General features: G+C 28.9%; 2 protein-coding genes across 10 annotated transcripts; one reads left to right on the plus strand and one right to left on the minus strand.

Moving 5' to 3' along the window:
* Nucleotides 1-759: 759 nt before the first annotated feature.
* LOC117217221 (endoplasmic reticulum mannosyl-oligosaccharide 1,2-alpha-mannosidase) lies at nucleotides 760-4,146 on the plus strand. 2 transcript variants are annotated; one of them, XM_033464650.1, is made up of 12 exons: nucleotides 760-882; nucleotides 970-1,155; nucleotides 1,263-1,430; nucleotides 1,506-1,662; nucleotides 1,734-1,919; nucleotides 1,999-2,147; nucleotides 2,234-2,422; nucleotides 2,503-2,690; nucleotides 2,793-2,919; nucleotides 2,992-3,156; nucleotides 3,225-3,374; nucleotides 3,453-3,762. In XM_033464650.1, the coding sequence occupies exons 2-12, from the start codon at nucleotides 1,057-1,059 to the stop codon at nucleotides 3,669-3,671; spliced, it is 1,797 nt and encodes a 598-aa protein (XP_033320541.1). In that variant the 5' UTR covers nucleotides 760-882; nucleotides 970-1,056; the 3' UTR covers nucleotides 3,672-3,762. The 2 variants fall into 2 exon arrangements, with proteins under 2 accessions (XP_033320541.1, XP_033320542.1); XM_033464651.1 differs by having other exon boundaries at nucleotides 793-1,155; nucleotides 3,453-4,146.
* A 1,904-nt stretch (nucleotides 4,147-6,050) lies between these two features.
* Nucleotides 6,051-16,108, minus strand: LOC117217222. Of its 8 annotated transcripts, none has more exons than XM_033464658.1 (3): nucleotides 15,491-15,620; nucleotides 8,504-8,716; nucleotides 6,051-7,557 (listed from the first exon to the last, which is right to left on the minus strand). In XM_033464658.1, exons 2-3 carry the CDS (start codon nucleotides 8,581-8,583, stop codon nucleotides 7,218-7,220), a joined length of 420 nt encoding a protein of 139 aa, XP_033320549.1. In that variant the 5' UTR covers nucleotides 8,584-8,716; nucleotides 15,491-15,620; the 3' UTR covers nucleotides 6,051-7,217. The 8 variants fall into 8 exon arrangements, with proteins under 8 accessions (XP_033320549.1, XP_033320548.1, XP_033320546.1 ...); XM_033464657.1 differs by lacking the exon at nucleotides 15,491-15,620 and adding an exon at nucleotides 12,158-12,434; XM_033464655.1 differs by lacking the exon at nucleotides 15,491-15,620 and adding an exon at nucleotides 12,158-12,434 and having other exon boundaries at nucleotides 8,504-8,814.
* Nucleotides 16,109-16,534: the final 426 nt, after the last annotated feature.

The raw sequence follows: 16,534 nt of genomic DNA on the forward strand, positions 1-16,534 counted from the left end.
CCTTGTCGCACACTATTACTCTCCTTATCTAACACCGTCTGAGATATCTTCTTGCTCATTCTATATTCTTGTTAACATTTCTCGATTTTTAGCCAAAGAACACTATATATCAAATAGGAACACTTATTCTGATAATGATTGATAACAAATAAAATACTTACCTTGAATTAAATCTGCGATTGCACTATAAAGGAATGCTCGGGTACCAATGTAATATTAACTGTTATCAATAAGTTATTCCTTACTTTATTAATGATTTATTAGAATCTATCGTTTTAGAGAATCTCAGAAGTTTAGGTAAAAAAAGCACAATTTGCAATCAGTTTTATTAAAATCTTTTATTCAACTTTTTAAATCCAAATACAAATTCATATTTAAATCAGAAACTAAATTCTACACTAAAAATTAAAATCAAGTGGGGATATCAATCTGGCAAGGACATTAACAATGAATCAATATTAAGTATAGACTTTCTTTTACTTTATTTTGAATCATTTACAATATACACTCCTTTATCTTAAAAAATAGAACACTGTTTACAAACATATAGCTATAATTACTTAATATTAAACATTCGTAAATTCTTATTAAGCTATAAATCATTCATAAAGCATTAATATTTAATATTATTTAATATTACAATGTAATGTCAATCATTCATTACTCGTATAACTAAGTATCACATTAGTAATTTATTAAATCTACTGATTAGATTATAATGCAATAAAATTTGATTAAACCAACGTACACGCATAAAATACGATAATGTGTATATAATACTCTTTGCTAAAATTATAGCTTACAGTTATCAATATTTGTAATCGTAATCGTAATATAACAGAGTTTGACATCACGGCATCAATGATTCGCGGTATTCGCACGGTGAGTTTATCTTGCTACGGTTTACCGGAAGAATAATTACCAACTATGTTTAACACGAACAATATAAATGAAGACCTTTATAATTAGTGAACAGTCGTGGGATCATTATTTTTTAAAGTGTTCTGGCTCTTATTATCATTGCGTTCGCCAGAACAACATAACCTCTAACAAAATATGTTTCCGTCGAAGGATCTAGGAAAATCGGATTATATCAGTTTAAATATCCAGGATAGTGCAACATTCTCGCGAGGATCATCACGTAGTCTCTGGAGGGTAAGTCATTAAAGTATTCGTTACCTATACAAATACTATAGATTTCTTTAAAATTTTTATTAAAAAATTGCTCTCAGTGTAAAATTAAAAATCTTTTGTTTTTTCAGCAATGGAATCAATTGTCAAGGTTTCAGAGAAATATTCTTTACTTTATAGTCATTACGATCATATTAGTTATATTTTATCTGTTACCTGGCGATAACAAAAATGGAGTTTTAGATGAAAGTGATTACAATAACATAGAGGTAGTGCAAGATACTCCTAAATATGAAAAGGTATGTTTATTTCAATAAACACTATTGTTGTTTAAAAGAATGTCTTTTTATATTCTCAAAAAATATAATTTCTAGCCAGTAGAAGATATTGTAGTAGATAATGTAAATCAGGAACATAAAGGAGGTGGAGAGGTCATTGAGGAACCTGAATTCCAACCAGAAATAAATCAGGTGGATGATGATCAAATTGGAGAACCACCTCAACCTAAGCCGAACACACTCAAATTTAATGGTAACTTTATATCTTTATAACATAATTGTTAAGCTGATTTTGTTAATAACATTATATTTATTTATTTTTAGGGCCACAAAATAATAGACAAAAAGCTGTAGTTGCAGCATTTAAACATTCATGGAATGGATATAAAGAATATGCTTGGGGATATGATAATGTGAAACCAATATCAAGAAAGTACTATGAATGGTTTGGCTTAGGGCTTACTATAGTTGATTCTCTTGATACTATGTACATAATGGGCTTAAATAATGGTAATATTCATGTTCTATATATTCTATATAGAATTGAGAAACATCCATAAAGTTAATAATACTTACCTTTTATCTACAGAATTTTTAGAAGCCAAACTATGGGTTGAGAAAAATTTAGTGTTTACTTCAAACAGAGATGTTAATTTATTTGAAGTTACGATTAGAGTATTAGGAGGTCTATTATCCGCATATCATCTTTCAGGTGACAAGATTTTCTTAAGTAAGGCTGTAAGTTGTCTCTGATTTTTTAAAGTTAAAATGATATATTACTGAAAGAAATTTGGCTATAAAAATTTACGTACTATAAATCGTAGACAGCGTTAGGAGAACGTATGATGCCAGCGTTTTCTACTTCATCTGGTGTTCCTTATTCCGACGTAAATCTTGGTACTAAAACTGCACATGGTCCTAAATGGGGTCCTGATAGTAGTACAAGTGAAGTTACTTCCATTCAATTGGAATTTCGTGATTTAAGTCGTAGTACAGGAGACCCTAAATTCGAGGTAATTACGGATAAATATTAGCTTTGAATGCGTTATTATTTGCATTATACGTAAGAAAGTATGCGATTGTTATCCTTCAGGAAGCAGTAGCAAAAGTTTCGGAACATGTACACCAGTTAGAAAAATACGATGGTTTAGTACCCATTTTCATTAACGCTAATACTGGACAATTTAGAGATCATGCAACAATTACGCTTGGCGCTCGTGGTGATAGTTATTACGAGTATTTATTGAAACAGTGGCTTCAAACTGGGAAGACTATTAATTAGTTAGTATTTCATCATCATTATTCATTGGGAATTTGTTTTTCTTGTTCTTGAACTTGTCTCATGAATTTATGATAATCATTTAAATTTGTAAATGCTTTTAGCCTACGAGATGATTATCTGTTAGGTATTGCTGGAACTCAAAAACACTTAGTAAAACGTACAGCAATTAATAAGTATCTTTTCATAGCAGAACTAGTTGGAGCACACAAAGAAATAACACCAAAAATGGTAAAATTTTAAATAAAAGCATTTTTAACAGTTTAATATATCATATGTTATTGATAATGGCTGTATTTATAGGATCACCTTACATGTTACTTGGGAGGTACATTAGCTTTAGGAGTACATCATGGTTTATCGTCTGATCATATGGATTTAGCTAATGAAATTGTAAAAACTTGTTATCAAACGTACGCGATTCAACCCACGTTTCTTGCTCCAGAAATCACATACTTCAATACTGAGGTAATTATAATAATTGTCTACTTGGATAAAGGTTATCATAAAAGGATACGAGGATATTATAATTTTAGAACTCAAATGAAGAAAAATCAATGGATATGTATGTGAAGATGAATGATGCACATAATTTACTCAGACCAGAGTTTATTGAAAGTCTTTTCTACATGTGGTATTTTACTGGTAATAAAACATTTCAAGACTGGGGGTGGCAAATATTCCAAGTAAGTAATTATGTAAAAACTGAAATGTGAAACTTTTATTGTGCTCTCAGTCATACATATATATGTATAATTTAATAGGCTTTTGAAAATTATACGAAAGTGGAAAAGGGGTACACCAGCATTGGTAATGTAAGGATCGTTTATAATACACCACAAAAAGATATGACAGAAAGTTTTTGGTTTGCTGAAACTTTGAAATACTTATACTTGTTGTTCGATGATACAAGGCAATTAATAGATTTGGATAGATGGGTATTCAATTCTGAAGGACATCCATTACCCATATACGAATCATAATCAAGTTTGGTCACAAAATTTCATGTATAAATTTGCACCATTAGAGAAATCTTAAATACCTTTTGAGGCCAGTGAATAGATATCCTGATGTCATACACAGATAAGAAATTAGTCGAATTAATGTACTTTAAAATACGAAATAGATCTTCACTTTAGGCTACAGAATCTTCTAGGAATAGTTCTTAAACATTACATTTTCATAAAAGCATTTTTTGTCCGTTAGTCACAGAACTTATGCATCTGCTAGTGATTAACTGTTTCTACTCAATTTTTTACTGATTTCCCAATTCAAAGGTGTATTTTCGAATTGATCGTTATAATCTATTTCATGACAAGTAACTTAATAAAAACAATACAGAACATATTCCAGATCACACTTTTGATAGTGTATAAGAATTGTTGAGTACAATATTTAAAAAAAAAAGTTGAAAATAATTGTTCTCTTACCTAGCCTGATATACCAAATCCTTCTCTTTTTAAGACAAGTAGAATTACTTCATATATTTACAGAATCATTTAACTACAACTTTATTTAGTTAAAAAAAAGACAGAAAACTCTGTAATTGAACTCTCTAATTGAACAAAAATTTTTAAAGTGATACAACCTTCACATAAGAAAAGTTACTTATACTTTACTCTTAAAAATCCTAGTCAAATTTTTTCTTTCTCCTTCCCTTTTTTTCTTCTTTTTTCTTGTTAACAAATGTGCAATATTCTATTTTTTGCATAATCTAATATTTAGTTTTTCTAGTTAAAGTAATTCATTCATAAATATGTATGATACTTGAAAACAAAGATTAATTTATTACTAAGTGATATAAATTGATGATTAGGGCGTTCTATTACTTTTTAGAATTTATTATAGAAATATCTTTATAATAAAATATTCTATACGACATACATGTATATTGTGTACTGAGCAATTTGAATTGTAACTAAAGATTTATAGTAATCTCAACTCATTATTTTTCATCATAATTTAAGTCTTATTTATTGCACATTTTTTGTATAAAATATTAACAAAAAATTTTACATCACTATTACAGATATTATTGAAATAAACAAGAGCAATCAATAAATTAAGATACTAAGAGATATATCATGAAAATATATCACAAAAATATATAACTGCTTCATTTATAAAAAAGTTATTGAGATAGTACTGAACTATCAACATTTAGTGAAGATATTAATGTAGATTTAATTGCATATTATCAGAATAATTATTTTACATTAAAGAGATGAAACTTTCAATTCTGCTTCTAAATTACAAAAAATTACAAAACATTATGGGATAAAAATTTAAACTATTCACATGTATACATCTCACATGATCTTTGAATTTATGTAAATTATGTAAACTAAACTGGATTTGTTAATGATTCATTTTTACTTGTATATAGAATGTTATACAACATGTGGTATCCTCAAGAAGAAATCTTTTTAAGAAAAATAAAGTTTTCAATTTTTCCATTTAAAAACTTGATTCAATTTTCAGAACCAAGTTAGAATATTATTTTTAGACATGCATACTTGTCCATGCGGTATAAAAATTTAGGTAACTTCAATGTTACTAAGCATTTGATAAAATTATCAAAAAGTAGTAATGAACATAAATTTTATCCTTCTAATACATATATATATATATTTGTTTGACGGTCTCATTCTTCAAGTGTACATACTTTCGATTATGCTGTACAATTCAATGTTTGTTCCACTTTACAACAAGCATAATTCATTTCACAGAGAAAATATAAATAGTAGTAACAGTAGTAGTAGTAGTAGTAGTAGTAGTAGTAGTAGTAGTAGTAATAGTAATAAAACTAATTAAGTCAGCTACATATGTTACACTATTGTGGATTATTAAATTGCACTTTGTGTTACTTTTTATTATTTAAATATGTTCTACTTGCAAGACAATCGATGATATGTATTCATATTTTTAGTAATGTTTAAAAAATTTTAATGCCATTGAGAAGTAAACTGTATGAATATACATTTCTTATTTAAAATACAATTATATATAATTTGTTAAATAATTTTACGATTGCGCTATAATCTTTACAATGAAATAATTTCATTATATCTATGTATCTTAATGTTATATACTAATGAAATATAATTTGTTATTATAAAAAGTAGAATTTGGAAATTTTATAATAGTTAAATTTCTTACATTTACTTTTTGTCAATTACTTATACAAATAGCAAGTTTGTATAAATGTGAGTTTTGTAAAGCCTTTTGAACTGATATTAATTGTGAGGCCACAGCAGTGCTTTTCATCTATACAGTATCATTTTGGAATATATTTACAAGATATATTATTTTTATTACTTTTTGTTCAAAATAGTTTGATCATATTGTTTTGGTTTATACGATTATTTTCAAAGTATAACAGGTGTTATTATAAGAATGTATCAAATTTGTTCATACTCTCTCTTATTTGTATAAATTGCAACTTTTATGTACAATTTTCTCCTTATGTGATACCTTAAGACTTTATACTATTTATAAATGTAGAATATTATTTTGTAGAATATTGACTTTATTCAAGTAAATTTGTGCTTTTAATCAAATCTCCTACACAATGAAGTTTTAATATTTAAATAAGTTTACGGCACTTAAGCAGTCTTTAAGGATAATTAGCATTATGTCTCTTCATTCTCTTTAATTTTATAATGGAACAATATGTATGGGTAACGAACTTGTACATATTCCAATATTATTTATATATACATATGTATATATATATAAAAAATTAGTGGCATTGCATGATTTTTAAGAAGAAAATACTATAAGTTAATAATCTATTTTTGATACAAACTATTATCTTTTAATGCTTTGTTTGGAATAATGTATGAAGCACTTAAAGACTAATATGATATCACTATGTAAAAATAGGAATGCATGGATAACTATCATGCAGAATTTTTCTATAAGATTAAATTAATTGCTTTCAGTTAAGACTTACAGCCAAATAATTTTTCTTTAACATTTACATGACTACATTTAATTAAAAATATAAATTTTATAAATTGGAATGAAATTTAACAGTCTATGAAATATCAGTGATTAAATTCTTATAATTATAAGATACTTGATCAATTTGTTATATTAAAAATGATGCACATACTTTCTAGATATAATATATACCTTAACTATAAGATTCTAACTTTTTCCGTTTCATGTACTTCATAAATTTTACAGAATAAATAATTATTTTATAAAAATATTGGATTCTTCAAGTATCATATCAAAATTTTATCATTCCCAAAATATGTTCCTAACATATATTTCAGATCTTTCTCTTTTTTTAGTAATATGTAGAAAATCCGAGATGAGCATACATTTCTTAAATGCAATATAGACATTTAATAATATTTACGAATTAATCATTCGATTGGCAGCCTGAATTATTGGAATTCTATCAAAGCTCAATAATTCGATGGGAAAAGAATTCCATATAATTGACATTCTTTTCGTAACCATGTTAAATCGTGAAATGAATATAAAATGTTTGCTCAACGCGAGAAGAATTCTGGCTGTTAAAGTATTACACACTCGCAACACTGCTGCGTGAAATATATACAATCTACAACGCAGGAGTCGTTTTCGGGTTGAGTGACTGGTTTTGTCGCCTCCGAGTCCATTCCATTCCTCTCAATTTTCGGCTGTGGCTCGGGAACGGGCAATACGGTCTGCGTGATCGGTACTGCATTCTCAATCATCTCCATATCGGTGCCGGCATTCGATAATTTACTCGTTACCGGAGTAGTAGGTGTGGTCGGTGTGATCTTACCAGGACGCGCTTCATCTGGTACATCGTAATCTACCAAAGGTATAGAAGTCTGCAGAGGTGGGGGTGAATCATTGGACATGATGACACTGAAACAAAACTTTCTTTAGATATTTTTTTCAATCTCTACTTTAACCTAAATGTTTCATTTTAACTCAGGAATGACACTGATTTTACATCTACAACAGATATATTTTGGTCATTTAGAGGTGTACATTTAAAATATGTAAACAATTCTGCGAAGATCATAAAAGACCTCAGTGTGCCATTCCAGGGTTAATTCTACTTAAAATCAAACATTTTTCGATGTAGAAAAAATGTTTCAAATGAAAAAGTATAAAATTATTTTGCTTATATCTTCATTTTAATAAAATGATTACGATGTGAGAGAATATGGTATAAATTTTAATTTTGATCAAGCTCGTTTTAGTTTGAGAAACGACGCTTCCTTAGCGTATGAGACATGAAGACCTCGGACTGATACTCGTGAAAAGTTCTATAGGAAAACTTAAAAGGTGTATACATTAAAGATTTCTGTAAATTAAATTCAAGTTATACATCGCCCCATTGATGTGGTCAACTGGTGCTCTGTTATTCAGGCTCGTCACGCAGTTGACCCTGGTCTCTTTACTATTCAACTCAAGTTAGTCTTACTCGTGCTTATCGCAATGCACCTAAAAAATCATTATTTAATTCGAAGTACACTGAATACTTGTTTTCTTGAATGAATTGCATCACGATTACTACGTATCTTGCGATTTATTGCGTGACAATAGAATTACTACTACATAGATCTTTACGTATTACTACTATACAATCAGCAATTATACAATCAATAGAAAAAAACTTTACTTTGGGGAATAACCAAAATAAATAATTAAATATTCGGTACAAAAGTATGTAATAATGATGATAATATGGACGAATACAATAAAGGCGTTCTTTCATTTACGTTACAAAGGGTTTCTGTCTTTTTCTCTCCCCCTCTCTTCTCTTTAAGTACTTCATAGAAAGTGTAAAGAAGAGGACACATACCACCTAGCTTTCAAACACGGTTGCATTCTATTCTTTTCTTCAGACGTCAGAGTGGAATAAAAAGATATTTGCTTGGCCATTTTGTGGATATCTCAGATTTCAACTGATTAGAATCATGCCATCTCACGTAAAAATTTGCTGCCTCGAGATTTGTCTTTCGAATCGTTTATCCTTTTCCATCAACGCTGCGAATAGAGCGTCACACCTCTCCTCCTGTTTTATTCCAAGTTCACACATCACTGATCACAGTTTGCGTTATCGATTTTTCGTATATATCAATCGAGCAAAACGACGAAATTTAAATTTTCCTCCTTTTGGCGTTTAAACATGCAGTATTACGGTGGAGAAAACAAATTAGTATGAAAACATATTAAATTTATTGTCCTATATCGAAAATATTTATGAGATTTTGGATTTAACCTCAAAATAGTATCATTGGATTATAGTTGACCATAGCAATTTATAATAGATTACAAAAATTAAATAATCCAACCCTAAATTGTTATAGTCCTCAATGGTCCAACGACAATAGTTAAGAAATATTAATAAATTATATCTTACTTTTATTATTACTATAAATTAAAAAATAGAAGAAAATTATTGTTAGGAGAATAAAAGCCGCGTAATTGTTACTTCGAGAACGAAAAAATGGAGATACTGCTGCAAATAAATTCCTGCAGCTAATCAAGACTAATTATATGACAGTAGCTTTTATTGATTAACTACATGCATTGTCCATTGAAATATATTTGCTTAAAATAAAACGGCTGAGCTCCGGTTTATGCATTCACGTTTATGTGAAACACGGTGGCTTTCACATGCAAAGTATGAAATTGGAAATTTTACAATCGAAATTGTTGAACTATTCGACAATAAATTTTCATTTACTATTAAAATTTCATTGAACAAAAAAATAAAAAATCACGTCCATATACGATAACATTACATACCTGATTTGCAAAATATAACATTTATTCGCGTTTGAAGGTTTACAAGAACAAGGTTCAAAGTTACAAAGAACATTTTCACAAGAAAAAAGCAGGCATAAAAAGACGTTACATCACGAAAAAAAACTGATCGTAATGAATAAATAACAGAAATAACATGTTTCATTAGCATGTTCAAGACAGACAATCTTACTTCACTTTATAAATTATGTATGTATATATTACTGTTTGAGTCATATAGAAATAATCGATAAAAAGATCGACAGAAAATCGCCGTATCATTTTAATTCTACTTACGATAATTCGATAACATCGATAGTTATCTCGATATTCGAATCACTATTGTTCGTTAAACGGAAAGAGAGTTCATTATAAATATAATTTCTGTATTACTGTATAAATTAATTAATCATTTTAATACATTATTTCATCAAACTCTAACAATAAAGCTGAAGAGTAAGGAATAAGGAAAAGGCAAAATTTAATTAAAACCACTTCATTTATGTAAGTGACAAAAATAACTAGGGAAAACAACTATTTTTAAATCCTACACAATTGAATTGTTAGAATATTTAAAAGAACACCAAATAATGTACATAGCAAACTGTGAACCTTTTTCCTCTTTCTCCTTATGTCATTAATAGCCTGTGCAATGGTGATGTAACCATAACAATCAAAGAAGAAATCTATCTTATCTTTATAAAAAATCCAGCATCACAAAAACCACAAAACTTCACATTTATGTCAAAATTCGTCTATACATCCACCAGTCACTAGCGCAAACATTGTTTAATAATTGCATTTACTATTTGCATTAGTACAGTTACTAAAATTTCATTAATATATATTTAGAAAATTATTTGTTGCAAATAAGAAAGAATTTTTTTATAGAAATATCCTGTATGCCGCGTAATACGAAGAGCTCCTGCTACGATCGAGAATCCACGTTGAACTATTTGATCTTACTTCTAATGCTCTCCCATCCCGCGTGTATAACAGTAGTGTCTCGTTAAGTGGATAGAATTTTGCTTCGTTAGGTGGCCATTTCTATTCCTACCACTTCTTGAGATATCTGGTGTTACGTCTGTCATATGTGAGTATAATAAACAAATGTGTCAGGTGTCGGTATGTCAGTGTCATTCACTGAAGAAGAGAGATACTCGATATTTGCTAGAAACATACATCCCTCGATAACTAGCTAGTTAGCTTTAGCGAAACACTATTGTGTATATACAGTCAGGTATAAAAGTCTACATTCCACTTTGTATATGTATCCCATTTATTAAAAGGAATTAAAAACGTACCTTTTTTACAGAGTTTACATCTACATATGATACAAAATGACATAGAATTTATTCGATATTATAATTTTCGTTAATTTGTAAATAAAACTCAATTAATCCAAAGAATTGCTGAAGGTGAAATCTATGTTATAATATTCAAAATTTAAGGAATGTAGGAGGACTTTCGTGACTGACTGTACTTTTCACGTGGGCCACAGGGACGTATCCTCCAACGAAAACCACCCCTACTTTTTAATCTAAGATCGGAAGAATGGTTCAGGTATAAAAACTCGAGAGGAACTTTCAGAACATCGTCACAGAATATATGACTGCTCTCTGATAATAAATTACTATAAAATATACGAATTATTGAAAACAAATGCAATTGTAAGAAATTTGGTTACGATAACATTGGTTTGCGATATAAGAAATGTAATGATAAATACTTTATGGATATATTATGTTTGACGAAGTATTTCAAATGAAATCTTCTGATATGCGATACGACATAACAATATCTGTAAAGTAAAAGGATCTTATTGGGGACAGCTTAAAAAGAATATTCATCGAATGAAAGTTTCATAAAACCGCAGGCGGGATTAGTATCACTTTTCAGAAATTACATAAGCGAAAAATCTATTATTAGAATTACGAATATAAGGAATAAACAAGTCTTACGAAATTATTCATATACAGGTTTCATCGCATAGTCACATTGAAACTAGTTATCTTTGTAATATATGTTTACATACAAAATTACCGTAGTACTCCATCAATAAAAAAGAATTATTTAAATCAAATTAAGTCGATTTATATTTAGTATTATTATTATGCTCAAATATTCTCTAGTAGATTAAATACTTGTTATAATACCTCAAATTTTCGTAATTGCAATTGGAAGTCACTTATCTCATTGCTAACATGAAGGGCAATTCACTTACTGGATTAGTTTTCTCTACAGTTAGCTACAAACGGATGCTAAAATCTCTAATTTTCAATTGAAATTATCTCAGGAACTATAGAATAAAACTAATCAAAATTATCAGTCTTAAAAGAATAAAATTTTTCGAGATGAATAGTATTATGTTCTTAAATTTTGCAAAAGAAAACATATAAGATAACGAGATCGTAATATCATATATAAATATTCTGTACAAATGTTTTTAATAAAATGGGACAATGTAAAGCTATTACATATAAATATTCTGTATGAATTATTCTAATAAGTGAGAAAATATAAAAATACATGTAAATATTCTGTACGCATTTTTCTAACTAAATATAGGGAAGTTTCAAGTAAAATCAATCGAACGGCGAACAAAGAAAGAAACGAGAACTAGAGAATCGAAATTGACCGGCAGAACGAGGGTGAGAAAAGAATGCTTAACCTCGAAATCTGGGAAATCGGCTTTTGCTGAACTTACTCGTAGGAGCCACGCTGTGGCAAAGGATTCTTAAAACGCATAACTTCGTGATCAGTAAGATAATTATTGAAACAAACTGGCTCGATTACGCCTGTTTACGTTCACAAATGACCGTACACGGAACCGAAATTATATAGCATCTCGATTTCAACGAGCGGCGAGCACGCAGACACACGAAAGACTGGCAAGAGACAAGCGAAGTATACACTAAAGGGGGAGCAGGTGAGGTAGAGACGAAGCTTGCCGGGTGAACGGCGCACAGTGGGGTATATATTTTGTAAAATCACGTTTAATTTAAATAAATTATTATTTTGATATAAAATAATTATAGAGGGCTAGTTTTTAATAAGAAATATAGTTTAACAATCGACCTTGCTAATTTTTGTTAGGAAACTATTTTTGCAGTTCTCCAAAGCTAACATTTCCATTTTCTTTTATTCTGGAAATCATACAGGCGTCATATAGTTTAAATTGTGACTTTACATAAAATATTTTATAGCTAAACGCTTAACAAAATGATTTTAAGATTCTGCAACTCTTTTTTTACTGATATTTCACTCTACAATTCCTGTATCAATTTAATTTCAGATGACGCTAGTGGTAAACGAAAAAAAGACGCAAGCAGTTATGGTAAAAAATAGCTGATACAAAAGTAAAAAGCTCGAATAAATATGACACAAACGTACTTCTGAAGATTCCATAATCAAAACTTGGCAGTATCATCTAAAAGTTCTCGAGAGTCATTTCAAACTTATGTCATTTCGTAGAAACTGTTGACTTCAAAGTATTGCATTACTTCAAAAAGTCGTTAATTTGTGATTTTGCAAAAAATGTCAATGAAGCAGAATTAGAAAAGTCGATCGCTAACAAGTCACGCAATAATAGCAAACGCGCGGTTAGCAAAACTTTTAATTCTCTCGAACTTTCTTCTCGAACGTGACATAGATCTTTTATAATTTGTTCATAATTGCGAAAAAAATTATCTGGTTTTATTTTCATTTATCTATTCCATTAATATACAACTAAGAAAGATTTATTAGTGACGTTAATCTATTATGATCGAAGCACTAGAGACGAGTATCGTCTAATTATTATGTAATAGGAACATAATAGTTTTATTAAACAAGGTTGTTTACAACGCGGTATACTACTAATGAGATGCGCGCGCAGTAGACTTTTGAATCTATCACTTATCTATCATCTATCTATCACAATATACATAATTTCTTTGTTTGTTTGTTTTTGTAATAAATATACATTTTTCATTTCTCCTTACACATTACACGACAGTATAGATTTTCTTTTAGATAATATACTAGTATAATTTAATGATTGAAGATATTTGATTTATGTAGATACAATTTAAATTACAAACGATTGGATACATATTGGTCGAGACCAATGCACCCTTCTTCTTGTTACTGTATCCCATTGCTTAATATATTCAAAGGACCGGATGTATTTTTACCATGGCCAACCTTTTCTCTCAGTGTGTGGTTATGAAGTTCCTTTTAACGGTCTATGAAACTTATTAAAAAAATATTAAAAGTACTGGAGATAATTATTTAATAAACACAGTAAAAAATAACCTAATCATTTTCTTTTTTTCTTTCTACAACGCATTAATTGTACATAAATTTAAAGTATTTAACGTGTGAATAGTATTTGTGGATTTTTATAAAAGTCAATTTCATCACACTTGTTTGCAAATGTATTGTTCTGCATAAAATATCATTAACCTTTTTAAATCGGTACACATTGAGATTTCGCCGAAGCATATTCTCTTCAGTTTGATTATTCCATCTTTTAATGTACATATAAGCAAGGCAACATAAAACCGGTTTTAAAGCAAGATGGGCACAGAAGAAAAAATGAAACCTTTTGTGTCAATAGCTTTCGAAAAAATTTACTAGACATATTATTAGATAAAACTTAGATAAAATTTCGATCTTGTACAACATGAGTACATACGAATAAATGGTATAATTATTAAATGTATCATATGATTAAGAAATTTTCAATCAATTTTTTCTGAAAGTACACTTTTTTAATATACATTGCAAGATGAACATAAAATGTTTATGATTAAATATATTAGTTTTAATCTTTCTTTTCTTTATTAAGTTTGCACCTCTATTAGTAGATTATTCTGCAGTGTTCAGTCTATACATATATCTGTATATGCACAAAATCTAGCTTTTCTTTGTTTTCATAAAAGATAGAAATTATAGAGACGAAAACGAATGTTTATTTTTGAAAGTAGTTTTAACACGTATTACTGGTGCATAAATTGCTCTACATGCTTATTCCGCTTACCTTCAAAGATAACAGATTAAATTACTCCTTTACCTTCGTGGAAGTTACTGGACACCACAAAGAGTCTGACACGAAAAATTAAGATTTGATGAAATGGACAGAAGGTCAAACACAAACATTCCATACAAACATTTTCATAGTTATTATCCATATTAATTACTACAACTATATGACATTAATAAATTATGATTACACTAAAGCAGATATGCAAATCATTCTAAATATACACATGAACATTAAAACTCCTCATTTTCCTATCAATCGAATTTGATTAAAAATTCACTAGACACTGAATGTTTATGCAAATTCTCTAAAATATTATACAGGTGCCATGCTTTGAATAATTTAAATTTGGAACATTATACTGGACATTGAACATTAATATTGAACATTATATTGAACATCTTTTTATTTCATATGCATTCTGTGCATTTTGCAAGTTTAAATTTTCCCTAGGCCCAAGCACATCCGCAGTCTATTGATCATATCCCATTAATATTTTCAAAATACGTTAGTCATACGTTAATATCTAATATAGATTAATATGTACAATTACATATTTATATATTAGCTTTGATCTTAGTTTTATATACAAGTACCAGAAAGAATTCTTAGATTTATTTCTTATAACTAATCAATTAGAATCCAAAAATTATTCCAAGAATTAATCCAAAAACTAAGAAATATCTGTCAAACATATCTCTGAATCCAACAGTAGTATGAACAATAAAAAGTTATAAATAAGTATTTATAAACAGTATCTTTTGATAAAAATTCAAAATATTTAAAATTATTTAAAATATTCAAAATTATTGTATAAGATAATTACGTAAATATTCTAATATACAACGTGTGGGTATACAGAGACAGCAGTAACATGAACGGCTGTCCACGTTACTATTTCAACGAAGGTGATACGAATGTTAATGACATGATAAAGTTATAATACCACAAGGCAAAATCAAAAACTGACATACTATTCCCTTAATCACTTTTTTGTAACAATAAAATGTTTACCTGTCAGATGTGCAAGGAATTTCTTCCGCGTAAACATCAGCACGCGTGGTTATCGTCCCGTTTCTCATCGTACTCTAGTTGTCGCATGACAGAAAAAGGAAGTCGATGTTGATCTTGCAAGTCAGTTGTCGTTGACGCCTCAATGATTCCTCATTGCATTCGTTTCATGAAATCATCTCTTTGCTTTGGCTTATTGGATCATGCATAGATATTCGGTTCTGATTACGTGTTCGATATTCAAGGCTCTCGCATGCATTCATTATCACTTTCCCGTCTTACAATTTTTCAATTGTCACAACATTTTCATATATTTCTTTTTTCACTTCAGTTATGTTTCATCGTAATGTATTTTGCTTCAAACATCAAGTCACGTACAAAGATGCTAATTTATAAATTGTACTTAATTATCGTTATTACATTTAATTATATAACATAGATCGTTCTAAAAATGTGGAAGATATATTTTAAAATTAAAAAAAAAAAAAGATAAAAGAATCTTATCGTTATGAAAGCTATAATTCAAAGTTATTTCACTGTTGTATTCTAAAATATTAATGCACAATGACAATGCACGAAGCGAACCCAACCCCACCTATCACTTCGATGGCTCGAAACCGACTAATGCCCAATGGCAAATGTTCTATCCTGTAGTCTTATAGAAGGACCACCATAATCAGTTTAAGAGAGTAGAAACTTGATAGGTTATTTCGTATCACGCAAGAAATAATTCAGACATTAACCAATAATATTCGCTTTCACCTTGCGAAACAAAACTTTGAAAGAAAAGCTAAATAATAATATAAAAGAGGAGAATGAAATCTTGTAAAGTGAAAATAGAAATCCAAATATAGAAAATATACTGAATAAAAATGAGGATCCTTTCGCTAATAACAATTTTTTATGCATAGATATTTTTTAATTCTAAAAGTAGTGATTTTACTACACAATTTTCAACGATAAATTTAAGAATGATAATATTTATGTTTTTGCGACAATATTAGTAAATTAGTGGAGTCTTTTTAGTGTTCAAATTTTACCCTTTAA

Source organism: Bombus bifarius, unplaced genomic scaffold, assembly GCF_011952205.1.
Source record: "Bombus bifarius isolate JDL3187 unplaced genomic scaffold, Bbif_JDL3187 scf7180000007975, whole genome shotgun sequence".
Classification (NCBI taxonomy): Eukaryota; Metazoa; Arthropoda; class Insecta; order Hymenoptera; family Apidae; genus Bombus; species Bombus bifarius.